Below are 27,707 nucleotides of genomic sequence, written 5' to 3'. Positions count from 1 at the left end.
CCATTCCGAGACTCGAAAATCCAAAAGATACCATAAGCCACTTTTTAACAACTTTAGCCTTTTGAATTCAAAAACTTTCATAACTCACAACTTTTAACTCGAGATTTGAATCAATCAGAAATGACTCGGGATCGATAACAAGAGGGGTAAATTAATAATTTTATGAAAATTTCTAAAATTAACCTTTTGGGTCATCACAATAGAGCCCATGTGAGGGCTGATGATAAGGTAGGGAATGTTGTTTCAAACTGATTAAAAAATTACTCTTGAGGTTTTTGAATCTTAATTATGTTAGCTTTCCAAATAGGTTTAGGAGACCTATTTTCCTTGGAAAATTATTGTGCTTGTAGGTTTGAGAAACCATTGCTCGTAGGATTAGAAATTACTTGAAATCTATATTAAAAATTATAATGGGAGATTATTTATACTATTTAATTCTTCTCATCCACAATGAAAAACTCTATCTACTTTTGTTTTGAGGACTAGACTTGACCAAATTTTATTGAATTCATGTGTTAATTCTTTTCTCTATTTACCAGTGTTTTAAAAGGCAGGGGCGTGAGACGAGACGTTTTATACCGTACGGAGCGAGGCGTAAGTTCCGAGACACGGGGCGTAAGTCTCATGGATCTACGGGGTGTAGTCTCATGTATATTCAATTTTATAGTGTTATTACTAATAAAATAAGAAAAAGTAAAACTTTCAATGATTTTACAAATAATTTTTTATAAATAACCTATAATATATAGAAATTATATTATGATTTTTATTTGAGATAAGTATTAATAATCAATAATGAAAATAATAATATTATAATTACTATTTGAGAAACATCATTACACCAATAATAAAAATTATGATTTAAAGCAAAAAAAGTTTTAAAAAATAAATTAAAAACGCTTGGGCCTACGTTTTTACGCCCAAGACTTACGTTTTTATGCTCGAGGTTTACGCATCAAATTTTAGAATTTACGTCTTATGGATCTACGTCTTTAATTTACGCCCTAAAGCGTTTTTGATAAGCCCCACCCCGAGACTCACCTTGGGACTCGCCCCAAAAACATTTTTAAAAACACTGTTATTTACTTTATGTGTATTGTGTGCTAATTAGCTCACGATCTTCCACAACATGAGAGTATCTTCCCATAAACAACTTACTTTTAGAAAAAGAAAATCTATTATAATGCATAAGAGAGGGGAGTTGCAATTAAGATATAGCTTACACACATATGGCTATCCTACCAACACTCTATCCTCTCTTTTTTTTTTTTGTGTCAAAGAGAATGTCTCTTTTCTTTTTTTTGACAACTCTTTAATTTTATTTTATTTCATGAATATATAAAAATACAAGATTAAAGAACATTTTGATATATTCTACATATTTTTAGTTTAAAATCATAAGATTTAAAAACTTTTTGTTTTCTTAAAGTTTGTGCCAAATAAAAAAAGACAAATAAATTAAAACAGTTGGAGTCTGTGTTCATTAAATTCCATATAATGCATGTAATTCCATTAACTTATTGATGTATTACTTCTTGTGTGTAATCCGATTGACTTCTTTGTGTGTTTACTTACTACGTGACTGTGTTAAAAGGGTGATGTGTGTGAAAACTTGAAATCCATTTTTTGTAATTTCCCAAATGATGATATAAAAAATTGTATAATCCAACCTGCAATTTTGTATGTTTCCAATAAAGAATAGTCCAAGGGTGAAAGGCAGATGAAGCTTTGACTAACTCTCTTCTTCTTCAACGACTGCTTCACCTACACCATTCCTCCGTTGAATTTCATAATTCATATTTTATCAAATTTGTGCCAACTTTCTTTCCTCTCTCCATCTCTTCTTCCATTTGTCATCCTCAATTTTCAAAGAGAATTGTAACTACCCACAAAAATACCTTTTTTCCCTGACCCTTTTGCTTTCATTTTTAGTCTTATTACTGCATTGACTTCACTTTTTGGGGATTAGGGCTTTCAGTCTTCTTCTTTTTTTGGGTTTGACTTTTGAAGCTGAGTGCCATTGGGTGGATGATTCTTTTTCTTAGCGGGGTGGTTTCAATGAAGAATCTTGGTTTTTAGTTGTAGAAAGGTGTGGATGACTGGGAATCATGGATCAGTCGGTGTTGGCGATCTGGGTATTTCTCTGCTTAATTGGGCTGCTTTTGAATTTGTCAATGGTCGCCGGTAACGCTGAAGGTTTGTTTCTTTTTGGGTTTTCCTTTTCATCACTGCTAAAATATATGTGGAGTTTTGAGTCGTTAATTGGGTGGTTATGGGATCCCAATTACATAAAATCTTGAACTGCAGTTTATTGATCAAGTCTCATATTATATAAGTTACTTAACAGGTTGCTAACAGCTTTTGCAGGTTACTCATTGAGGCTTATTATAAATTGTTGGCTTTATACATCAACAACCCCTTCAACTTGTCATTAAATTTCAGTTAGACAGTCGAACTACCGCTTATTCCAATTGAGTACTTGAACATATGATAAAGGGTTCCTATTAAACACTTTCAGTTCAAATTTTATGTGTATTCTCAAGTCTCATTACGTAGATAAGCTAACCACATAGATTATGTCATCTCCTTTATTTATACACATCAGACTAAACTGGAACATGCTTGAGGCTTTACTTGATGTGTATAACTAAAGGAGGTGACGTATTTTTAGTGGTTAACTTATTCTCTAGGTAACGGATACTTGAGATTTGAGAATACGTGCAAATGACTTTCCATAATTTGAATTGGAACTGTCCAATTGGAATACTGTACATGTGTTCATCAATTGGAATAAGTCGTAGTTCGACTGTTTAAATGAAATTTACCGATAAGTTTAAGGGCTATTGATATATTAAGCCTAAATTGTTCCTGTAGTTAAATTTTTAGTACTTGATGGTGTAAAAATTTTGTGCGGCCACTGTGCAGAAATTAAACACATTTATGGATTCGTCTTGCTCTAGCAGGAGACAATTTTAGCACAAAATTGAGTAAATCCTGAAAATGGCTGCCCCCATCCCCAAAAATAAGAGAGAGAAAAAAAATTGTATTGGCAAATGATGTATTATGTTGTAGCTAATATTTCGAAATTGTTGGTTTTAATGTGTGTTGAGCTGATCACTGATATATCATCTTTTATGTAAGACAGGTGATGCCTTGAATGCTCTGAAGACAAATTTGGCTGATCCTAATAGTGTTCTACAGAGTTGGGATGCAACCCTTGTTAATCCTTGTACTTGGTTCCATGTAACATGCAACAATGAAAATAGTGTGACTAGAGTGTAAGCTACACAATTATTTTTTTCTTCCTTTCATATTGTGGTTTCATTTGTGAATTTTGGTTGCTTTTTTAACACAGTGATCTAGGAAATGCAAATCTATCAGGTCAACTGGTACCACAGCTTGGCCAACTCCAGAACTTGCAGTACTTGTAAGCTAATTGAATCATTATGTCTCAAGGATGTTAAAGGCTGTTCTTTGATTGTTCGATTTGCTCCAGACCATGTTTCTTGAAATCAGTTAATTTTCTTTATAATTGTGTTAATCAATATTCATAACATAAATGTAAATGAGCATGTATATATTTGTTTCTACAGAAGGAAGTATCTAGTGTTTTGAGTCCCCAGGATGGTTTTGTATTACAAATTTATTATTGTCCTAAACAACTAAATCTCAGAACAACCCCCAAAGGGTGGCCTAGCAGTCCAAGTGTTTGAGTAACAACCTTGGACACAAGGTTTGAATCCTTGCAGAGGCAAGCGTAGGTGAATTCTTTCAATCTGCCTAAGAGTCGGTGGCCTAGTGGAAGATAGCAGGTATTCGGTAGAGTAGTCGAGGCACACACTAGTGGGACTGAACAATATCTCTATTAGAAAAAGTGAATCTTTGTACATTGCCATTCTGAGGAAGTACCAAGTCTACTTAAAGATAGTTAATCGTTGTCTCACTTATTCTTCTGTACTATTAGCCGTACTATTAGTCGTAATATTACTCTTGTAATTCCTTGTCCTTTGAGTTTGGTTATTATTTGTTGTATTTTGTACTTCGATTATTGTTTTATCTGTTTATGACTACCGTTGTCTGTAGTATTTTTCCATAACTTCTTCATTTCCGTTATTTCTTTCTCTATACTGCTTTGGACTGTTTTTTTCTTGAGTTGAGGGTCTATCAGAAACCGTCTCTCTCCCTCTAAGGTAGGGATAAGGTCTGTACACTTTATCCTCCTTAGAACCCACTTTGTGGGATCACACTACGTATGTTGTTGTATCAATAAGTTTTTAATATCCCCAAACAATTATTATAAGCATTAAGGGCTATGTTTTTAAGGTGATGTATTTAAAGTGAAGTCAAAATTAAAGTAAAAAGGGATAAAAAGAAGTCAAAAGCGTAAGAGAGAGAAAAAGAAAAAAGAAAGAAGAAATATAAAGAAAAACTTAAAAACAAAAAAGTGTTTTCTTTAAAATAAATTAACATGTGTCAAGTAATGATTGGTGCGTAAAAACATTTGCATTTTAAAAATCGGGACTGGTCATAGAAGCATGTAATAATACCAATTCAAAGTTTTTTAGAGGGGTAATAGGAGCCTCGCAAAGTTCAAGTATCTTCTTGAAATATAGGTCTTACAAGCATTCTGAAAAAAAGAACAGTAGCTACAACAAAATAGTGCAATAATCGAAGTGTAAGAGATAGTAGCTAGTAACAAAAATTTGAGGAGAAGCAGCTATAGGAGAAATACTATTACTACTAGTGAGGAATGATAAACAAGACAAAGCTCAACTACCTACTAACCTTCTGCCTTAATTTGTGTTCTCCACAACCTCCTATCTAAAGTCATTTCCTCGGTAAGCTGCAATTGTGTCTTGTCCTATCTAATCACCTCTCCTCAATGTTTCTTCGGGGTACCTCTACCCCTCTCGGAACCATCCATAGCCAACCTCTCATACCTCTGTACTGGGGCATTCATGCATCTCCTCTTCCCCATCTTGTCATTCACTGAGGCCACGCCTACCTTGTTCCCGATATCTATTCCTATCTCTCCTAATATGCCCACATATCCATTGTAGCATCTGCATCTCTGCAACTTTTATCTCCTTAATGTGAGAGTGCTTGACTGGCCAACTCTCTTTCCTATACAACATAGTTGGTTTAACCACCACTTTGTAAAATTTGCCTTTTTACCTTTTGGTGGCACTTTCTTAGCACGCAATACTCCGAATATGAGCCTTCATTTCATTCACCCTGCACCAATACGAAATGTGACATCATCGTCTATTTCCCCATTTCCTTGGATAACTCGTGAATCAAGCCTCACTTCCACGTCAGCATCGGGCGTGTTACGTCACTGAACTTGCATTCCAAATATTTTGTCTTGGTCCTACTCAGCCTCAACCTTCTGGACTCTAAGGTCTGTCTCCGTTCCTTAATTTTTAGTCTTTTGGTTGAAGAATTGTGAGGTGGAGAGTAGCATTTTTTAATACTTTATAGTGGGAATAAATGCCGACACTACCTTCTTTTTTTGGGTCAATTTTGTGTGCATAAAAATTTGCTCATGTAGCTTCTCGACTTATTAGAAGTGTACTGCCCCATCAAGTTGATTTTATGAATCATCCACACCCTAATTTAAAATATCCAACCTTAATTTTTCTAGGAGGAACCAACGCATTTCTGTTCATGTACTTGGATATTCTTTTGATTGCAAAGATGCAAATTTGACTAGTTATCGGAAAATGAAAGAAAAAACCAGTTTGGCTGGTGATTCTCCTTCTAGTCCCAATTTACCTGATCATTTACTAAATAAAAAAGCTTTTTTTGTATTCAAGAATTAAAATTACAAAAATAGTATTGCTTGATATTTTCTGAAGGCCACTCCACTTTATGACATTAACAACTATTATTCTATTTTACTTTTTTTCAAGTTAAATTTTATATGACAATGCTGGTCAAATTCTTTTTTTGTAACCGAACTGGCGAAAGAAGCTATATTATACTTGGAGAGAGGGACGTTATTTCATAGTAGATATTCCGTCACTTTATCCTATTTGAGTTATGCAACATTATGCTATGTTTTTTTTTTTTTTGAGAAGGTAACATTTGTGTATATTCATTGACCCAGTGCATGGGTTGCAGTGTAAACCATATTTACAGCTTGTCAAAAAAGTAAGAAAACTGAATCTGAATCCTAACAGGAACCTAGGATATCTATAATGGATTCAGTGTCCTCTAAATACATCTGCTTGCACCAGAAGCAAAAAAGCCTCAGACAATTTAGTTTGATCTTTTGAAGATCACAGCTCTTGGTCTCAAAACATCTAGCATTTCTTTCTTTCCAAACAGTCCACCAAATACAGGCTAGGACAATCCTCCATCTATCTCTATCTGCAGCTCCCACATTACGCTATGGTTTTGGTGATATGAATAATTTTCATTTTACTTTATTAACCATGTATTCATTTTCTGAGGGTACATTTGCTCAGAATTAATTGATAAGATTGTTCTTTAATACCTTATATAGTGATGTTAACAGATATTTGATTTGCTCATTCTACTGCCCTATGTAATGTTCTCATTGCTACCCTTTTGGACCAGTCCTCCAGTGGAAGTTGGTGCAAATAACCTATCCTGCTTCCATTATATTGATGTTGTAGTTTTTGTGGTGGTAGAATCCTCTGAACATAAAATCCTCTCAACATGAAGTATGTTAACTTGGCTCCTTATTCCCTCAAGCTTCTTTTCTTCTATTTTTTAAGAAGCGATTAATGGTGTTTTGAACTATTTTCGCGCAGATTGACAATGAAAGTTTAATTTAGTCAAATAGAACCAATTATTCAATTACAGAGTTATCTACACGAGGTAAAAAATAAACCGCCTTCCAGGAAAATTGAACCCTGAATCTTGAAATCCAGAGATCTCTAACTTGCCACTTGATCTAGGTGTTGTTTACTACCACCTGATTATTTGCTTGCCAAATTCTGAAGTTGTGTGCTAAAATCACGATACTCTCTGTTTGGGTGGGGAACTTCCTTAGTTACTAGTCTACACTATAGTTATACCTTACCTATTGCTTTTAGGGGTCGTTTGGTAGGAGTTGTTAGAGAAAATAGTACTGGTATCAGCTTTGGTATTATTTAATCCCTTGTTTCGTAGTGTTCTCAACCTATGTATAACTAATACACCCTATTCAATACTATTCTTATACATAGTAAATCATGACATTAGCAATACCAGTACTATTCATATTCTAATACACCCAATTTATATAATACAACAAACCAAATAGTCGACAAAAAATAGTCTAGCATAACTAATCTCATTATTACTAATACACCCTATTCAGTTCTATTATTAATTATACCCCTACCAAACGACCCTTTAGTACATCTGTTCTTTTTTTCATGTTTACCTAAGAGTGTAACTTGTGGAAGTAATTTACACTTCAAATGTGCAACATAATTATGCACATGTTAGTTGGCATGTCTCATCTTAAGCGGCATGGTGGGCAAATTCTCAGAATAACTTGCTAATGATCTTTTTTTTTAATTTCAGGGAACTTTATAGTAATAACATAAGCGGAAGAATTCCAAATGAACTGGGGAACTTGACAGAGTTGGTTAGTTTGGATCTTTACCTGAACAACTTAAATGGTCCTATCCCTCCCTCATTGGGCAAGCTTCAGAAACTACGCTTCCTGTACGAGTTATACATTCTATTTCCTTCCGGTTTTTTTCTTCTCTTTTTGTTTCTTTTTCAGTTTGGTTATTTTTTTTCAATGTTTCAAATCTTTAGCATATATATCTGAAGTTTAGTTAAATCAGAAATGATCACCTTCTATTTTTATTTTTATCAAGAAAGCAGCGTCTATGTTAAGGATCCGTTTGGTCATAGATTTCCCAAGTAAAATTTGGGAGAAAATTTGGCATATAGTGTTTGTCCATACAATTTGCCATTATTTGGCAAATAACCCAAATTCCCAATACTAGAAAAAACTAGTATTTGGGCCAAATCTCATTATTTGGGATCTTTTAAAAATTTAAATTCTACACCAAACTTTTATGTTTTACAAAAACACCCTCTATAGTAGTTGTTTGCGTTGTATTACATAATTTTTTACGTAAACACCAAACACCAAAGTAGTGATGAAATATTCAGTGAATATGAAGTTGATCATATGGTTATTGATGAAAATGATGAACAATTGGCTCAGGGTAACAAAGTCATGTGCTTTGTCTACTTGACGATGTATGGAATGATGCTTGTTGCACTCACTCTGAACTACCATATTGCTCCAATGTCATGGACACTGCTTGTTATTTGTTGCAACGAAGATCCAATTGACTTGTAATATAAACTTATGGTTAGTTTTGATAGTTTTTAAAACTTTTATAAATCATATTTCCTAAAAAAGTGAAATATGTTTCCCAAATACTATGGCCAAACACATAGTGAAATTTCACCCAAATTTTAACACAAATAATATTTGCCAAAAATATTTGGAAATCTATGGTCAAACGCTAGCTAAATCATGCAAATGGGGTTGTAGTTTCTAATTCTCTAAGCAAATCTGTATGATGTTCTGTAACTTTTCTGTTTATTATGTTTACATTGATGGGTTCTGTCCAAAAAAAATTGATGTGTGGAAGCATTATGAAAATCACTACTCCTGTCAGCGAACAAACCTTTGTTGTTTGAGAGGTCAACAGGGAATATATCTGTATGATTCATTCTGTCTTTGCTCTGTAGTGGAAAGTTAGTTGATATGCTTGGCAAACCTTGTTCTTGTTTCCCAAATACTGTATGGTTGCTGAGTGAAGACCAGGTGACTGGACTGGACTCTTTTTTTGTACGACAAACAGAGATAAATAAGTAATAATATAAAATGTTAAGAATAATATGAATCAACTTGAATAAAAATATATTCTAAAAGTTTCAATTATTATCTGATTAACAAAGTTGTGCTTGCTTGGTCTCTCTCGATATAGACTCACAGCCGTGCAGCTCAACTGAAAGTGACAATTCTGAGATACTTCTCATCTTATCAGGAAAATGGCCTGTGGATTTAGTTCATTGCTAAAATACTTTATCTATGAACTGTGATTCTCAACCTGCAAACACTATCAGCAAGTTTTTTCTAGCATATTGGAATTAATCTTTCTGGAGTATCTAGTCCTATATATATAAATGTATTTGTCTTTGTCTACCTTTAGCACATGTACGCTACATTTAGCACATGTACTGAGTAATGAGCTCTAGACCAGTATTCGCTTTGACGAACTTCTTTTCCTGTCTTGCTTACTCTTGATCAACCTTCCTTTTATCCTTTTTTTTTCTTTGCTGAATTGAAGGAGGCTCAATAATAACAGTTTGAATGAAGGTATTCCCGTGTCTCTAACCACCATTGTTGCACTTCAAGTACTGTAAGTATAAAGTTGTTCCTTTATTTATCAATGCTGTATGTTGTCTGTGTTGTCTAGTTCTTCTGGGTTACTTATTGTCATTGCCTTGCAATGCAGTGATCTCTCAAACAACCATTTGACAGGACCAGTTCCAGTCAACGGTTCCTTTTCACTTTTTACTCCTATAAGGTGTGTTGGAAGCATAAATTTGTAGTTCCTTCTGTTCCTGAAGTTACAATAGTGAATATCTAAAGATTGAGTACCTATATTTCAGTTTTGCTAATAATCAGTTGGAAGTTCCTCCAGTTTCTCCACCTCCTCCCCTTCCTCCTACGCCCTCATCGTCATCTTCAGGTTTGTTGACATAATTTGTGTTTATGCTGTTATGAAATTGTGCTACCTCTCCTTTTTCCCTATTCCAATTTAGTTTTCATGAAAATCCCTTAAGTTATTCACAATAAGGGGAGATGGCAATGGGAAGAAAGGAAAGGCCTGGTTGCCTAGGGAAAGCTGAAGAGATGAGCCCCAGACTGGATTCCCTTATGAAAGCACTTTCTTTATGAAAAAAACTACCATTACGTTAGGCACTATAAATTAGTTTATTTAGATCAATTATACAGGTATTGGGGTCTTGTGGTTATCCAGCATTCATGACTTTCCAAAATAAAAAATTCAAATAAGCTTGGAGATACTATCAACATCTTTTTCTTTGTTGGAAATTAGATTTACTGTAAACTCTGAAGTTCGAGTGATACGTGTGTCAAAAGTACCATATATATTTTAGAATTGCCTGTATTTTAAAATTTAGGTCATACAAATAAAAAGTTAACTCAATCATCTTTTCAGTGGGCAACAGCGCAACTGGAGCTATCGCTGGAGGAGTTGCTGCAGGCGCTGCCCTTCTATTTGCAGCTCCTGCAATTTTTATTGCTTGGTGGCGTCGGAGGAAACCGCAAGACCACTTCTTTGATGTTCCTGGTTTGGCAAAACACATTGAATCTGAGTTAATTGTACTTTCAACTTGGATGTGTTCTCACTCTTTATAACTACTTTTGCAGCTGAGGAGGATCCAGAAGTTCATCTGGGACAACTCAAAAGGTTTTCCTTGCGTGAACTACAAGTTGCGTCGGATAATTTTAGCAACAGAAATATACTCGGTAGAGGTGGATTTGGTAAGGTTTATAAAGGCCGGTTAGCTGATGGCTCTTTAGTTGCAGTGAAAAGACTAAAAGAGGAACGTACTCAAGGTGGAGAGTTACAGTTTCAGACAGAAGTAGAAATGATCAGCATGGCTGTACACCGAAACCTACTTCGTTTACGGGGATTTTGCATGACACCCACTGAGCGGGTGCTTGTTTATCCGTACATGGAGAATGGAAGTGTTGCATCACGTTTAAGAGGTATCTCTTTTTTAATTTTCATGTGCTTGCCTCTACTTTTTGCTCACCTTTAGGCAGGCTCACAACAACCACAACAACAACATACCCACAAAGTGGCGTCTGGGGAGGGTCGAGCATATGCTGACCTTTCCTCTACCTCAGATGTCAGGTAAAGAGGTTGTTTCCAATAGATTCTTGGCTCAAGACAAAAATAGTCTAGAAAAAGACATAATTGAAGTACAAGAGAAAATAGATAGCAACAAAAACAACAGATAGTATCAAAACAGTACTGCACAAAGTAATACTGTAATAGAACTACATAAAACATCATATATCAACAAAAATCGAAGAACAAGAAACTACAAGCATAGTACTACAACTACTAGTAAGGGCAACAATATAACGCACTCCTACCTACTAGTATGGATGTACTTTTACCTACTAATCTTCTACCCTAATTTGTGTCCTCTACAACTTTCTATCTAAAGGTATGTCCTTGGTAAGCTGCAATTACGCCATGCTGTGTCTAATCATCGCTCCCCAATACTTCTTCGGTCTACCTCTACCTTTCCTAAATCCATCCATAGCCAACCTCTCTCACCTCCGCCCTTGGCATCCGTGCATCTTTTCATCACATGTCCAAACAATCTCAACCTCACTTTCCGCATCTTGTCTTCCACCAATGTCACTTCCACCCTGTTTTGGATATCCAAATCCTTAATCCTATCTCTCCTAGTAAACCCACACATCCATCGCAACATCCTTATCTCTGCCACTTTCATCTTCTAAATGCTGGCCAACACTCTGACCTTACAACATAGCTGGTCTAACCACAGAAAAAAAGCCAATAGCTAATGTTAATGACAAGCCTTTAGTCTTTTAACTTTTCTTTCATAAATTTGTAACAAATTTGAAAAAGTTACTGCAGAAGTGTAAGCCAGTGGTGGAATCTTCACATCAATTTCATTGTGCTATTAGTTATTATAGTGATTGAATTTTTTATGAGTTCTCATGATGGGTATGTATATTTAACAAGGTGTCAATGTTGTTTATGATTTTGCTTGTGTTCTATGGACCAATTTCACAAGTGGTGCTATCCTTGATATCTTACTGAATATAGAGACTGCAGTTCATGATAAAATTTATTTAATGAGCACATCTGAAAGTCAAAAAGAATTAAATGTCTTGAAAGAGAATACATATTTTTATTATTGTATGAAACTGGATAAGTAATGCCTCATGACTTGGTGTTTCATGATTTAGAGTGATATTGACCCAAAAAGATCAGTTTTCTTTTTATAACTTATTCAAGCTTAAATAGGAACCTGTTTCCAGTTTGCTGAATAGCTTGAATTTATGCTCATGGGATAATTTACATTTTTCTAGAGAGGCCTGAATCAGAGCCCCCACTTGACTGGCCAAAAAGGAAGCGTATTGCACTTGGATCTGCAAGAGGCCTTGCTTACTTGCATGATCATTGTGATCCTAAAATTATTCATCGTGACGTCAAAGCCGCAAATATCTTGTTGGATGAGGAGTTTGAAGCAGTTGTTGGGGATTTTGGGTTAGCTAAACTCATGGACTACAAGGATACTCATGTTACCACTGCTGTACGTGGTACAATTGGGCATATTGCCCCTGAATATTTATCTACTGGTAAATCTTCTGAGAAAACTGATGTGTTTGGCTATGGGGTTATGCTTCTAGAGCTCATAACTGGGCAAAGGGCTTTTGATCTTGCTCGACTTGCGAATGATGATGATGTCATGCTGCTAGATTGGGTAAGCATTTATACTGTCCTGTATGCTTAAGTTATTTTGCTTCTGCTATCAATCAGCAATTTGGATTTGCTTAAAGATCAAGTCACTTCTGCTATCAGTGAACAGTCTTGGAATGTTCTGAAAAGATCAAGTCAACTCTCTCTTCTCTTCTATAAGTCAAAGTTTGATGTCTTTTTCTACTGTAGTGTTAGTTGTTGAACACTGATGTGCTCATCCTGAAGAAATGGTGTGGTACGAGACCTGCATCGTTGCTTATTATTTATTGTGGTTTTGTGGTGTGAAAGTAACATTCGTTGCAGTTCCCTGTGAGTAATTTTTTTTAAAAAAGGCTTAGATGTTTCAGGAGGATTTAACCATTCATTGCTAAAATTGCACGAGCATGTAGGTTATAATTAGAGTGGATTACTTTCATTATCTTATTCTTGCAGGTGCTTCAACAGTTAGGTTGCCAAATTCGTCCCCTCAATTTGTGACTAATCTAGAAAATGTGCATCTCCACTTCTCATTTCTGATGCTATCTGAAGATTAGAAAAATATACTTTTTTCATTTTCATTCAAATAAGCTAAGGTGTATCTGCAACTGCCATATTAATGTCACTTCAGTCATGTTGTTTTTGGGGGTAGATATAGTATACTTTAGGACAGGTACTCATTCAGGAGCATCCTTGAGAAAGGCTAGTCTTATGTGGGATCGCCATCCTGGAGAAGGAAAAGGAGATGGTCAAACTGTTAGGAAGTGACTATTAAAATTAAAAGCTTTTCTGAACCTCTTGCGTCTCTGATGGATACAAAAACTGTAATAGCAACATGAACACTAATAGACAGCAATGCCACTAATGTCAATCAGAAACACTTGGCTGTGTTTGAGCCTCATGCACTGATGTGCTGTTTTCTTAGTCTCCCTTCAGATCTTACTAGCTTTTCTAGTGACTGTGCTCTTAGAGATGGCACATATGGTTGCATGCATGGCTATTATTTGACTTATAACATTCCACTGGATATTCAGGTGAAGGGACTCCTGAAGGACAAGAAATATGAAACATTAGTTGATGCAGATCTTCAAGGTAATTACAATGAAGAAGAAGTGGAACAGCTTATTCAGGTAGCTCTACTTTGCACGCAGAGTACGCCTACGGAACGTCCAAAGATGTCAGAAGTTGTAAGAATGCTTGAAGGTGATGGCCTTGCTGAGAGGTGGGAGGAATGGCAAAAGGAGGAGATGTTCCGGCAAGATTTCAACCATGTCCACCACCACCATACTGATTGGATAATAGCTGACTCCACTTCAAATATCCGACCGGATGAGTTGTCAGGGCCAAGATGATCTTTCATTTATTCTGCCATCAGCACATATAGGACCGACTCTTTTGAGGGAAAATCCTCTTTGTATCCTTGTATCTGTAATCGGTATATGTCATCTTCTTTTTTTTGGGTTAATTGGTATATGTCATCTTTGTGCATACCATTTTCCTTCTTTTTTTGTTTCAGTCAGTTATATTGTATTTGATTATGTCCAAATGTGTATAGGTGATTGGGTCATTACAACAGGTCTGAACATGAAAATCAACTTATAGCAGGAATGGCTGTAGAAAGCATCTTTGCACCTTCTCTTTTTCTAATGTATCAGATAGAGTGGCGTTTGTTAAAGAATATACACTTTGTAAACTTAAAGTAATCATAGTTTCTTTCATGTTCAGTGACAGTTTGTCTCCTCCTCTTGATGGCTGAATTTTGTAGTATTATAGACCAATAAAACATTATACAGATGCTATAATGTAATGGCTACATTTATAGAAATGAAAACTAGTAATTGAAATTTGGAAATCTAATGGTTGCAGTCTAACAACTTTAAATATTCTAACTAATGTGTCATGTCACCTATCTAACTTTCCAACTCAGCTAGTTTACTTTTAAACTTTGCTTAGATTTGTATCATTACCCCCAAGGATGAAATGTAGGGAACCTGTGCTGCAACTTTGATACATATTCCCAAGCAACCTGATAGCATCAATATCAGACCATTTCACCAAGACTTGGCCAACAACTTTGTTTATCCCTCTTCACTAATCTCCTTTCTTGGACAACATTAAGGACATGTCAATAAGGGATGGAAAGATGAAAGACTGTGGGATGGTTGATGATTGTTGGAACCTTAAAGGCATCTCTTCAATTGTGAAACATGGAAAACTGGATGGATAAAAACATCAGATGATATCAACAACCTATAGGCAGCTGCTACAATTTTAGCATCAATAGCATAAGGGCCAAAATATTTAGCAGCCAATTTAGGAAATGTCCTCACAACAACAAAAAATTGTCATGCTGAAGCTTCAAGTAGACCCAATCTCCCTCTGAAAAGAACCTATATCATACCTATGCTTATTAGTTGTATCCCTCGGTCTCTACTGAGCTATGAGCGTATGGAATTTCAATAGCTGAATAATGGATTCACTAGCAGTTAAAGGATTTGTCCACCATATAAGTGACAACTTCACTAACCAAATAAGGGAGATGGATAGGAGGTTTATGTCCATATAGAACTTCATTGGGAGTACACTTAAAGAGTTGTAAGGTCGGTAGTATTGTACCACCATTTAGCCAAGGCAAATAGGAAAACAACTCTTTAGACTAATTAGAGCAAAAACACCTCAACTATGTTTCTAATATTCTATTCACTACTTCTATTTGACCATTAGTTTGAGGATGATATGCAGTAGACCTTTGTAACTGAATACCTTGTAAAGTAAACAGCTCTTGCCAAAAGGTACTAAGGAATTCTTTATCTCTATCACTAATCAAGGTGACAAGCATCCCATGGAGCTTAAAGAACTTGCCATGGAAGCACTGAGCTACTGATTGAGCAGAGTAGGGATGGGAAGAAGCCATGAAATGCCATCACTTGCTTAATCTGTCCACAACAACCAAAATAACTTCCTTACCATTAGACTTAGGCAGGCCCTCAGTGAAGTCTAAGCAAATGTCAATCCACCCACCTCTAGGAATTCGGAGAGGTAGTAATGTTAGCCAATCTCAAGGAATCCGAGGTTTTAGCAGCTGGACAGGAGCTTAGCGGAGAAGCTCGAGTTATTCAGCTATGGTGGATGGAAAGATAGAAGATGAAGAAAAGAATTCCATCAGAAAGTGTACTTGTATATTTAATTGATGATTCAATCTGTAATGATACAATGCCTTATATAGAAATGAGAAAGAATCTTATCTTGCTAACTGCTTCTAACTAATCCAACAACATAACTAACTACTCATAAGGCAAAACTAACTACTGATTCATTTATTCTGTAACATGTAATAACCCTAGGTTTGCTGCAACATCATATTTAAGTCTCTGACATATATTACATCTATTAATGAAATCTTTGATATTCTACACAAGATGTTTCCAATAAACTAGTGGTTGTAACCTCTTAATTGTAGCATCCATGCTCGAGTGACACCCCGAGTAGGGTCATGCCAAAGTGTAGTGGTGTTCCTCCTTAGGTTAGGATCAACATCAACCACCATCTCAACTGCTTGTTATGCCAAGTGAAAGATTTATAAGACACTATCTGAACCTTAGCAATAATCTCTCGTAAGGATTGATCAGTAGTCCAAGAAGCCTTAATTTAATCTAGTCAAGAATCATGAGGAGTGAGCAATGAGAGTGCCAACAATTCAACCTTGTATTTTCTTGACAAAGCAACAACAACTTTGTTCTAAACCCCTTTCTTATATTCAATAGTGAAATCAAAAGCCATGAGCTTTGAGATACAAACCACCTGGAAATTTGTATGAATATGTTGATGAAATCGAAACTTTAGGGCTTTCTGATCAAGTTTGACAACTGTTTTCCCAACAAGTAGTGAGACCACTAGGTGATAGCAAAGATGAGGGCTAAAATTTTATTTATCATACACACGCATAGCCTGATGTTTGGGAGAAAAAAATATTCAATAAACACATAAATTCTCAAAAGATTATATGCAAATTAAATTTAGCTAAGTCACGGGTAAAATACGGTGGTGTTTGAATACATAAATACACTCATATTTAGTTCTAACATCAAATTCTCCTCTTATCTCTAGCAAAACCAAGAACTCACTTCTAGAGTTCAAGACTTGGTATTGAGAAAGACTCACCATCTATCAAAGAGACTATACCTCCTTCCACATCAAGGCAATCATACTCCTGTGATTTCTAAGTGATTCTAACAAATGATTATGTATCCTAAGCAAGAATCTACCATCAAAACCTAAGGTTCTAAGTGAACTCATCTCAAAGTTCAAGAAGGGGCTTTTGGGATTCCTCTTCAACATTAGAGTTTCAATTGGGGAGATTCAAGGTATGAAACATTATCATAGTGAGGAACTCAGTTAGTAAGATCAAAAGTAGAGTTTTTATCCTAAAGTCTATGATTTCAAATTCCCTCTAATTCGAAATTTCCATTGTTGAATCATATTATTGAAACTATTGTATTTCATATTTATTGATGATTCTTTAGTGATGGTTTATATTTATTCTACCATATGGATCCTTCTTAGCTTTAGTTATTTTTAAAAACCTATCATAATATTTCATATGCATTATTTTCATGAGTAAAACATATTTTCATGAAATTTCTTTATACCTATTACACAGATTATATTTGAAAGAAGGTTCAGTCACTTGAAAGAGTTTTTATGAAAGTTTAGAACTTTTCCTTAGATATGATTTTTTTTTTTAAAAAGTCTTTTATTACGAAAACTCAACACAACAGTATATTTCACATAGTTGTGAGCATTGGGCCTCACAAGTAATACAATTTTACATATTTTGAGCAAAGACTCACAACATGATTTCAGATATATTTTCATGATATACTAAGAGAATCTATTTTTGGGGGATTATTTAGCACTAATAGGACTCTGGTTCAGAAAATACAAGTCTCTTAACCATGTGCCACCGTAGGATTTGAGCGAGCACACATCAAGTCGATCAATTTCTTTATACCAAGAGACTCTGTAGTGGATCCACATTAGATAGATAGGTTTTATTCCCTAAAAAAGTATAGAGTATCCCTCCTAACTAGGTTAGTTGTTGGACATTATGAGCTCACACGATGTATCTCGATTCTAAGAAACTTCCCACTTAAATTTTTTATAAATATTCTTACAACTCCAACTGGTATTACCATTTATACATTCATAAATATGGTAATTTCTCAGATTAATAGTGTTAGATATGTTTTCAACTCAAAGACAGATGATAAAAGTGCTTCAAAAATATTTGCATACTATTTTTTGTATCTTTCTTCTCAATCTCAGGTATTCAACTATCATGTTTTAATTAATCAGTTTTAGAACATATCCCAGCTTCTCAATTGAAAAATCTTATTTTATACTATTTAGTAAACTTATTTTAGTCTATCTTTAGAGTTATTCATTCAACTCATTATGTTCAGTTTTACCCAGTTGTTTCATTCAGTTATTTTAAATATTATACATTTCATGTAATGATGTCATTCAGCATAGCATCATTTATTGATACAGATTTAGGTACTCGGGATAGACAGTAGACATGTCATTGGGATTCACCTTCCCTCCAGTATTGATGAGGACTCCTCGCTTTTGAAGGACTGTAGTTCATCTAGAGTATTTAGTAGTCGTTGCTAGTAGAGTATCTAGGTAGCCAGGGGTCTTGTCCCGGCAACTCACCTTCGGTACATTAGAAGTTTCATAGGCGAGTTAGTTGAGTTATAGTTTTAGTTGTTTTACAAACATTTTTATTATCAAGACTTTTATTTATAAAGTTATTGAGTTATTTTCTAAATCTATTACATGCTCATATTTAAAAGCTTTCACACAGTTGGTATACATTTAGGGGTCGTTTGGTTACTGTATAAGTTGCATTTTATCCATGTATAAAAAGATGCATTACTTTTACCATGTTTGGTAGAAATTTTGTTTTAGGTGGAAAAGTCAACATAACTTATACCATGTTTGGTTGGTAGAATTCTAAATATTGTATAAAAGTTTTTCATGTATTAATTTTATACGGTGTTTGGTTGTGTTTTTTTGTAGTCCTACATAATTAATACCAACATAACTTATGAGGGAATCTATGTATAAGTTATGCAGGGTAGAAGGTGAAATAAGTTATGCAGGTATTAGTTATACATGTATTAAAATAGTAAATTACACATTTACCCTTATTAATTTATTTTTAATTATTTTCATTGAAAATGTTATCCAACTATGCTATTTTCCTAACTTTTTTTTAATACACGAACAACTATTTTTTTTCTGTTTTCATTTGAAATCCAAATGTAATATTTTATTAATATTACAAATTGAATTGTATATAGCGTTATATATTATTAAATATATTCCACTTCTTTAATTAACATGTATTATTATTTTGTTTAGGATGTGAATTTATACATAATTCATTTATTTGGTATATTAAAACTGTATAAACAATATATACAACATATTGATAGAATATTTACATTATATAAAATAGGATATTATAATGTACTTGAAATATATTAATCGTATTTTATTTTTATAAGTTATAAACATAAAAAAATAACAAAATGAAAAAATAGCATTCCCAATTAAGTATAAAGGGAGAATTTTTTTTCTTTACTTTTTATTCAAAAAGAGGGAGAATTTATACTACTTGCTTACTTATTTATTTGTAAGTAATATATATTAATTTACAACAAATTCAATATTTATTAGTTAATAATTTATGCATTGTGATCTCTACATAATTAAATAATATATGCATAACTAATACTTGCATAATTAAACCCTGCATAACTAAATCCTACATAATTAATACCTGCATAAGTAACACCTGCATAACTAATACATGCATAACTAAACCCTGCATAACTAATACCTGCATAACTAAATCCTACATAACTAATACCTACATAACTCTAACCAATAACCAAACGGCCCCTTAGATTAGTGGCAGCCATGACAAGGGTATGCATGGGTCATTCGTGGTTTCGAGTGTTGGCCACACCTAAGGTGTAGGCTCGAGGCATGAAAAATTTGATATTAGAGCCTAGAGTTCAAGTGTTCTATGGAGTCTATGAAATCCTATCAATATGATCTTATTTATGGTTGTATGTGCCCCACTTCTACAAAAAAGGAACTATAGACATTTAAGAAAATGTTTCCCTTCTTTCATACTCTAGATCATGCAACAAAGGTCTCGTAAGAAACTTGTGTAGATTCATGTGTTGCTCCAAATCCTCTGACTATGCCTCATCTTTGAGGTGGTTGAAACAAATAAATTCCATATTCCTCTCACTATGGTCACAAGTGCTTGAGAGGAGCCTATAAGTGCATTTAACCTTATTCGATTCGAAAAGATGCACCATTGTTTGTTCACATAAATTGTGCGTTCAGCCAAAGTATGATATGCTCTCATACCCCTTGTGGAACCTCGCAATAGATGATACCTTTAAGGGGGGAGTATGATTTAGAATTCTTCGGTAGTATTTTCACCCAAAAGATAATGTGATTTACAGTGTATGAGCCATAAGCAGTTGAGTTTTCCAGAGTTAGAAGCATGAATTAAAAGTGTAATAACCTAAAAGGGTGGGTATAATGATTGAGTAAAGTATGTAGTTACAATCATGCACCTAGTAAGTGAGTAATAAGGTGTTATGCCCTTATGTGTTGGCTAATTAGGCGCAATGAATGTGTGTAGATTTTATGGTAGTATCATAAGAAGAGTTATTTGTTAAGGTGACTTAGAGTATGCCATCGCGTTAGTATATATTGATCAAGTCTAGGAGGTGAATGGAAGTTAACATGTGAAGAAGTTTAAGTTGATAGGCTTTCAATGAGCGTGGAGATACAACTAGAAAGTATTTGTGCTCCCTATGAGAGGTTGTAGGTTGTGGAAAAATCTTTGGTTAGAAGAGAGACTTAAGCCTCAGAAAGATATATTTGTATCCAAGATAGTAATAGTCATATGAGGCTCTAAGTTTATGACTTGATATATGTACCTAGTTAGTATCCTTGAGCTGCCAATAGGAGCAATGTAAGCATTATATCACCCTATAGAGTTGGTCGAAGGGGTTACAGAGAGGTGATAATGAGCCTCTCAATAAAGTTCAAGTTTCCTTTAGTTAATCATATATGAACTTAGAAGAGTAAGGTTAGCAGGTTAAGAAGAAGAATCTAGATTATTAAGAGCCAGAGGAGGCGGTTTTATACTCCACAAAGAGTAGGGGTTGCATAAATATGACTATAGAGGCAGGAGGAATTAAGTTAAGACAAGTATCTCAAAAAGAAGTCTAGAAGAAAGTATGTGCAGATATGATTCATTAGAGACAATTTAGTACGTAGTCATATGATTAGTGATGCTCCAACCTTTAGAGTAAAGTGAATATAGTTTAGTTTAAAGAGTGTGGAATAGGTCCAGAGACTTAGAATGTCGTCTTCGAATCCAAGGAGGAGATGATAGGGTGAAGAGCCAAAACAGGTCTTGAAAATCATATACTGATTTGTTCATAATGAGTTGTGATGAGATAGCGATCCATTCCTACTCTAGAGCATTCCTCAGATTTCAATCATTATAAAACCCTACTTATGTCTCGCATATCAACCCATGCTTATGCACTTCATATTGATTCTCGTCCATGCTCAGTTCCTAGAATAAGAAGCAAAATAATTTTAATATAGTGACCTCAATCTTACTTCATGAAATTATGAATACCAGATGATATACAACTCAGAATTTATGAACTTGTGTTTCACAACATGCTTAATCCCATGAACTCATGAAATACCCTCAATAGCTAATGAAATCATGCTATGTCATGCATATTCTCAAATCAGATTTCTTGAACGATTCATTTTTATGATCTTTAAGGTTTTTAAAAACACCAAATTTGACAATTTAACAGATTTGTGCAGGAGTGTTACGATGGCTATAGCTATAGTTGGAAAGAAAAATAGGTGTGGTAGATGATAAATAAGGGATTAGGATCAAATAGTGGTGAACGACAAAGCTGTTGTTGTGATTGTAAAAGCAGTGCAGACTTCTTTTATTCCTCCAATATGTTGTGTTTTGTAATATTTTGTTATGTTTGGTAAATACGAAAAAACATTTATTCATTTGACTTTGGTAAGCTCAAAGGTATTGTGATTGTCAACATTTCGTAAGGTTTAAAATCACAAACGAACGACTAACTTTACATCATCTCTTCATAAAGTAGAAAAACATATCATTGGCCAAGTTTCTTCGTTGGCGATTAAACAAAGATAAACAACATCACCTGGACCAAAAAGTACACATGGAAAGTAAGGATACCCATAATTAGTCTAACATTAGACATGGCTAATTAAAGTACTCAAGGGTGCAAGTATATAATTTAGAGGCAGGTAGACAGATACAACCAATATTCAATCCTCCGTTCGAAGTATTTGGGATACTAAACATAGAGATATTCAACCAGGTAATGGGTGTTTGAGAAAGAAAAAAAATACAGCATATTAGTGTTTTAAGAACCTTAAAGGTTCAACCCTACTCCTAAATCTGTCTGCAGATGATGGGGTAATGGGTTCCCAGGTATGAAAGCAAAACAAGAAATAGAATTCTACAATGTTTCTAAAAAGGAGTAACTGAGCAAAGAGGCAACTCCCTCTCCCACCTCAAAAAAAAAACAAAAACGGATGAAGTACTAAATATTCAAATAAGCAACCCACTTTCGGACCCGGTAACAAAATCAGCCATACCTCCAGCAAAAATTGAAAAACAGAACCATCTTTCGAAGCAATACCAAGAACCACAAGCTGACAAGGAAAGGAAGCCTCACTTGAAACAAAAGGACACTCATCCGGGTTTCAAATGTGGAAACTGCGACTACGAACAAGAACCTTCTCCGTGTAGGAGCAACATCAGAACCAGAACAAAATTAATGGACCTCTGTTGCTGAACTCAAGAGTATCTAACAACTTGCCATCTAAAAGGAAACTTAAAGGTCATCCTCCAGCAATCCTTCCCGAACACAAGAGCAATTAGTGGTGTAATAACTTGCAGACGAATTGTCGCTGTCCAAAATACTTTCTCAAATTAATTACGTTTAAATGCACCCAAACTAGCAAAGAGACCCAACCATGTACTCAAAAAAGGCCATTTGAACAAAGTCAGCCTGTCAAAAGGTTAACATCATTAATACTGTAAAGCTGCAAATTAGGAACTGACTAAATGGAGGAATAATGCAATACATTACCCGTTTTTACTCCCATTAACTGTTAAGAGATTCTAAGAGAACATACAGGAAAACCACTTCTAATTCACCCTCGCTTCCCAATTTGACAGGAACACGCTTACGTACCACAGAAATTTTATCGCCAATACACATTTCTGGCAATTCATCAGACCCATCTATCACCACAAAATTTCAGAGGTACAATTGTGAACACAAGAGACCATTATGATTCCAGCAGCAAACAACAGTATTCTACTTTCCAAGCCAACAAAGCAAATAACCAGCAGCCATAGTTGCATTCAAAAGTGTGAGACCACATTCAAAAGTGTGAATTAAGCACGCATAAGATCCCAATCAATCCATACTATAGAACATTTATGGACATAGAACAGTAGATTAAAGTGCCAAGTTTCATAAGTTCAAAAGATCAATCCACTTCTTCTCACAGGCCAAGGAAACAAGATGCCATGAGACATACTTCAAACTCTCTGTATCCAGCTTGGTTGGCGCCTAGCCCTTCAGCTGCAACCGACAGGTTAAAACTTTAGTTACCACAATTAAATGATTCCATGAATATCATACAGTGAAATCAGAAAGTCCAAAATACCTACACACCTTAAAGCATTAACCAGCGCGAGAGCCAGAACCCCGACGATCGTATGGCCCTGAACGATCACGGTTATATCGTTCACCTCCCCCATGTCCACCACCATCCCTGCTGCTGCGGTTTCCAAAGCGATCTCCATTTCTTTCAGGTCCATAACCACTACCTCTAGAACCACCACCTCCGCCACCACCATACCTATCATCTCTGCCGCCATACCGACCACCCCGACCTTCTTCACTAGGGCATTCTCTAGCAAAGTGTCCTGGCTTGCCACACTTAAAGCACTCTCCACCACCAGATCCCCGCCCACCTCCGTATTCACGATCACTGCGACTGCGATCACGACCTCGATCTCGGTCACGGTCATGGGGCCGATTACTATCATAATCTCTACCTGAACTTTGTTGAGGCTGGGCTTTGTCCACAGTGATAGCACGGCCATCCAAATCCATCCCATTCATTGCGTCAATGGCCTCTTCCATTGCTTTCTTTTCATCAAATGTAACAAAACCAAATCCTTTAGATCGGCCGGAGAACTTGTCAACTACAACCTGAACCAAACAGAAAGAGAGTTTAGACAATAGAGATGTGGGGCATGTGAAAATCTATATCCAGATAAAGTACGAGAAAATGGGAAACAAATAAGGAAAAGGAAAAAAGACGAAGAGGTTGTCACAGTGTTGCACCAGACTTAATCAGAATCCAAACTGTATTCTGCAAAATTTGTCAATGAAGTGCTCACAACATGACTGTAGCATATTACTATTTATTCCTGCACTGAGATGTTTTGTGTCGCTGATGGTTTCATGCAGCGGCTGAAATTGCATCTTCCAAAATAAAATGAATTAGGGGGTGTTTGGATTTGCTTTTTTTTAGGTACTTTCGATTTTTAACCACTTTTTTAGTTTTGGAGGTGTTTGAAAAAGCTAAAAAGTACTTTTAAGCACTCACCTTTAGGCCAAAAAAGTATTAAATAAGCCAAAAGTAGGGTATCCCCTACTTATGACTTTTAGCTTTTAACTTATAAGTTACGTTGCTTTTTATAAGCTTATCCAAACGGGCACTTAGTTCTTTCCTACAAGGCCCCTGAGTTCCAGTTATGATTAGGATGAACTATCCTACAGGCTTTGGAGTGTTAGTTATTAGTTCTTGCTAAGACCACTGATTTGTAGTATTTCCATTAATCTAAGAAAGGAAACTGATGCTTTTTCCAGAATTCCCAGACTGTATGTGGGATGCACAGCTTTTCTATTCAATGAATACAAAGCTACACGTCTTATCAAAAAGACTATGGGGGCATCTCACTTATAAATAGACTAGCAAGCTCTTGTAACTACTCACATTTACTTCTTCTTTTTTCAATAAGTAGTTACTCATTTGATGTGGCGGTTGAGCATATATTTTCCTGCTCATTTTGCATTTTAGCGCTCTTTAAAAAAGATCATCCAGCCATTTCAGGGGGGAAACCTCATTTTTCTTTGATTTTCCCTTGCGCATGAGAAGGGAGTACAGCACTATGTGTAAATAAGAAAAATAATAGTACATAACATACTACAACAATCAATGTGCAAGAGCTCTTGGAAAAACTGTTTTCATGATTAGAATGAAACTAACTCAAAAGAGGTTAACAAATAGTTTCTATGAATTTCAGCAAAAACAGGCATGGGGAAAGGAAATTGTACCAGCAAAATATTAAATATACCACTTTCTCTTATAGGGGAGGCATTAAAAAGGCAAGAATGGACCAACCTAACAGTTTGCACAACAGAAGTACAAGTTGTGTGGGCATTGGAGGTGGGGGTGGGAGAAAGAAGCCCAAACAGATGGAAGAATAAGAAGACAACCTGTAAAGAATAACTAATTGTTACCTTGGCGTCAAGAAGATTGCCGAACTTCCTAAATGCATCCTTTAGCCCTCGATCCGATGTTGACCATGATAAGTTACCAATGAAACAGCGGTACTCGTCATCCTCCCCCATTTTTCAATCAGCTTTTTCCAACTGAAAGGGAAAATATATGGAGAGAAAGATGGAAGGGGGGAGAGGGGGTGAGGAAAATCAAGAATGAACCAGAGCTGGAACACATCAAGGCTAAATTAACATAATGTTCTTTTCATTACATGACATTCAGTCTCAAAAAGACATATTAAAAAGTGCTTCAAGTAATCATCAATGGCGTGGGTTACTAATAACTGATCTATTGGACAAATTTGGTTTTGAAGATGTAGAGACTACAAGACAAAAGTATCATGCTTTGGTCTAGTTAAAAAGAATATTATGCCTCCACTTATCAAATATGTGCTGTGAACATACATATCATGTTATCCTATTCATTTATGTAATTTTCATCAATGCTATGACACTTTGTTTCGGTACAAAGTTCTGAGTTTTGCAAAATGAAGCTTCTAGAAATCTAAATTGAATGTGGAATAATATAATCAAAAAGTTGAAGACTACAAGCAAATAGAAAAGGGGCTGAAAGTAGGTGCGGCAAAGTTCAAACAAGAATTCACTCCTGTCTTATAAAATGTTATTGTAGAACCTACAATTATTGGACTGTAAAGCAGCCAAGCCCAAACGATCATTCCCAATAATCACATTCTGAAATAAAAAGAATGCAAAAGCTTGCAGACAACCAATATTCCATTGTTTTTAACATTAAAAAAAAAGAAGCTTTACCCAGTACTGCCTACACCCAACTATCATTACATCAAAGTTTCAATATTAACACAATATTTGAATCATAAGGAAAGGAATTCGTGTTTCTTAAATGGATGGCTTAAAATGGGCTGTACCAATCAATGATTCAACCTATCACAAGTTTGTTTGGATCACAAATATTTTGTCGGAACGGATGAGCAGTGGGTCACACACTCATAACCTAAGTTGCTTGGACTCAGGTGAGGGTACCTCATATTAGTGCAGATCTAAAGGTCAGATTCTTCATCCCATATATGGATCCAAGTGCAGATAATGGTGTTTGGGTACAACTAATAAATGTACAGTACAACATATAAAGTATATATCTCGATTAATTAGAGCTATTGAACTAAAACTAATAAAAAATTAATTCTTTATAAGCACCTACTATTTACTTCATAAGATATGTGGTATAAGCAAAACATTCTCATACTTTATATAACTATATATGTGATATAAACCCAAAAACAAACCAAATACCCAATCAATCTATACTTTGCAGTCATATATGTTATCAAAGCACTCAAGGTAAGTTGACCAAGTTAGGTGTGGATCCCACACCCATGTTGAGTTGTCAATATGGGTTCGGCAAGGATTTTGAAGAGTCCAGGCAAGATAGCTTATTATTGAGTTGCAAAAAAAGTTATTTATTCGCAATAAAGTAAAATTATATCCCAAGTTCAAAATCAATTTTTCTTAAGCAGATAGCCCAAGTTGAAACCAACCATTTGAGCAGGTTGATCCGGGGGAAACCCATATTAGTCTTATATTAACACTAGATGCAACCAACCCATTCAAGATTGGACACATTTATGGATCAAAATTGATACCAATACTAGATATGGAACAGCAGAATATGGACCCCTTTCTTTCGAATTGACACGATATCTCGGGTACAAAAAATGCATCATCTTTCAGCCTGGGGCACAAATTGAACAGACTAAACATGGCAGAACTGAGAAAGAAAACATTGACCTTTTCTTCTGAAACATATAAATATGAATTTGTTGACAAACAAAGAGAAATCAAACATTTGTAAGGCAAAAAAAATACACAAATAGCAACAAAATCCAAGTAAAAACTCGAATATATGGGAAAAAAGGAAGTGCTAGCTATTGTTATTGAAGAATTAAAGATTGATTGATACCTGAAGAGTGAAGAGGCGCAGAGGAGGAAGAGAGAAGGCTTTAGGCGTTTGAGGACTGAGGAAGGAATATTTAGGGCTAATATGCATAGAGATGTAGGAGGATCTATTCCATCTTGCACTCATCCTTTTTGACCCGTAACGATCGCTATACGGTTCTTACCCTATTATTTCATAATATATTATATTATACTGTATTGTATTATTTTAATAAATATATTATTTGGATAAATTGTATCGTTCTCCGTCTAGTAGGGGTGTTCATCGATCGGTTCGATTTGATTTTATGTGTTATTGGTTTGGTTTTCGGTTTGTAAATACGTCAAACCAATAATCAAACCAATAGCATATTTCTTATCGGTTTTTGGTTAATCGGTTTATGATACTTAACGATTCAGTTTTCGATTTAACCAATAAAAAAATACTTATATATATTAATATACACGATAAGAAAATTTTCATATAAACCATATGATTTTTCCAGCATTTGGCATGAAA

At 35.1% G+C, this 27,707-nt stretch overlaps 2 protein-coding genes across 4 annotated transcripts; one reads left to right on the top strand and one right to left on the bottom strand.

Annotated features, from left to right (window-relative positions):
* Window positions 1-1,665: 1,665 nt before the first annotated feature.
* On the top strand, window positions 1,666-15,771 carry SERK3 (BRASSINOSTEROID INSENSITIVE 1-associated receptor kinase 1-like). Of its 3 annotated transcripts, XM_006341771.2 has the most exons (12): window positions 1,667-2,196; window positions 3,146-3,278; window positions 3,356-3,427; window positions 7,540-7,683; window positions 9,336-9,407; window positions 9,504-9,575; window positions 9,661-9,740; window positions 10,233-10,364; window positions 10,445-10,786; window positions 12,152-12,546; window positions 13,553-13,800; window positions 15,304-15,771. In XM_006341771.2, exons 1-12 carry the CDS (start codon window positions 2,109-2,111, stop codon window positions 15,392-15,394), a joined length of 1,869 nt encoding a protein of 622 aa, XP_006341833.1. In that variant the 5' UTR covers window positions 1,667-2,108; the 3' UTR covers window positions 15,395-15,771.
* A 6,167-nt stretch (window positions 15,772-21,938) lies between these two features.
* On the bottom strand, window positions 21,939-27,322 carry LOC102593310 (glycine-rich RNA-binding protein RZ1A). The gene is made up of 5 exons (XM_006341769.2): window positions 27,213-27,322; window positions 25,235-25,366; window positions 23,375-23,917; window positions 22,781-23,281; window positions 21,939-22,699 (listed from the first exon to the last, which is right to left on the bottom strand). Exons 2-3 carry the CDS (start codon window positions 25,343-25,345, stop codon window positions 23,384-23,386), a joined length of 645 nt encoding a protein of 214 aa, XP_006341831.1. The 5' UTR covers window positions 25,346-25,366; window positions 27,213-27,322; the 3' UTR covers window positions 21,939-22,699; window positions 22,781-23,281; window positions 23,375-23,383.
* Window positions 27,323-27,707: the final 385 nt, after the last annotated feature.

Source organism: Solanum tuberosum, unplaced genomic scaffold (assembly GCF_000226075.1).
Source record: "Solanum tuberosum cultivar DM 1-3 516 R44 unplaced genomic scaffold, SolTub_3.0 scf00028, whole genome shotgun sequence".
NCBI classification, from domain to species: domain Eukaryota; kingdom Viridiplantae; phylum Streptophyta; class Magnoliopsida; order Solanales; family Solanaceae; genus Solanum; species Solanum tuberosum.
This window is presented reverse-complemented; position numbering and strand designations above follow the sequence as displayed.

Coding starts and splice junctions, on each gene's coding strand:
- SERK3 (XM_006341771.2), top strand. CDS start 2,109: ATGGATCAGTCGGTGTTGGCGATCTGGGTATTTCTCTGCTTAATTGGG. Junction 3,279..3,355: donor GAAAATAGTGTGACTAGAGT/GTAAGCTACACA, acceptor TTTTTAACACAG/TGATCTAGGAAATGCAAATC. Junction 3,428..7,539: donor CTCCAGAACTTGCAGTACTT/GTAAGCTAATTG, acceptor TTTTAATTTCAG/GGAACTTTATAGTAATAACA.
- LOC102593310 (XM_006341769.2), bottom strand. CDS start 25,345: ATGGGGGAGGATGACGAGTACCGCTGTTTCATTGGTAACTTATCATGG. Junction 23,918..25,234: donor GCAATCTTCTTGACGCCAAG/GTAACAATTAGT, acceptor TGTTTGGTTCAG/GTTGTAGTTGACAAGTTCTC.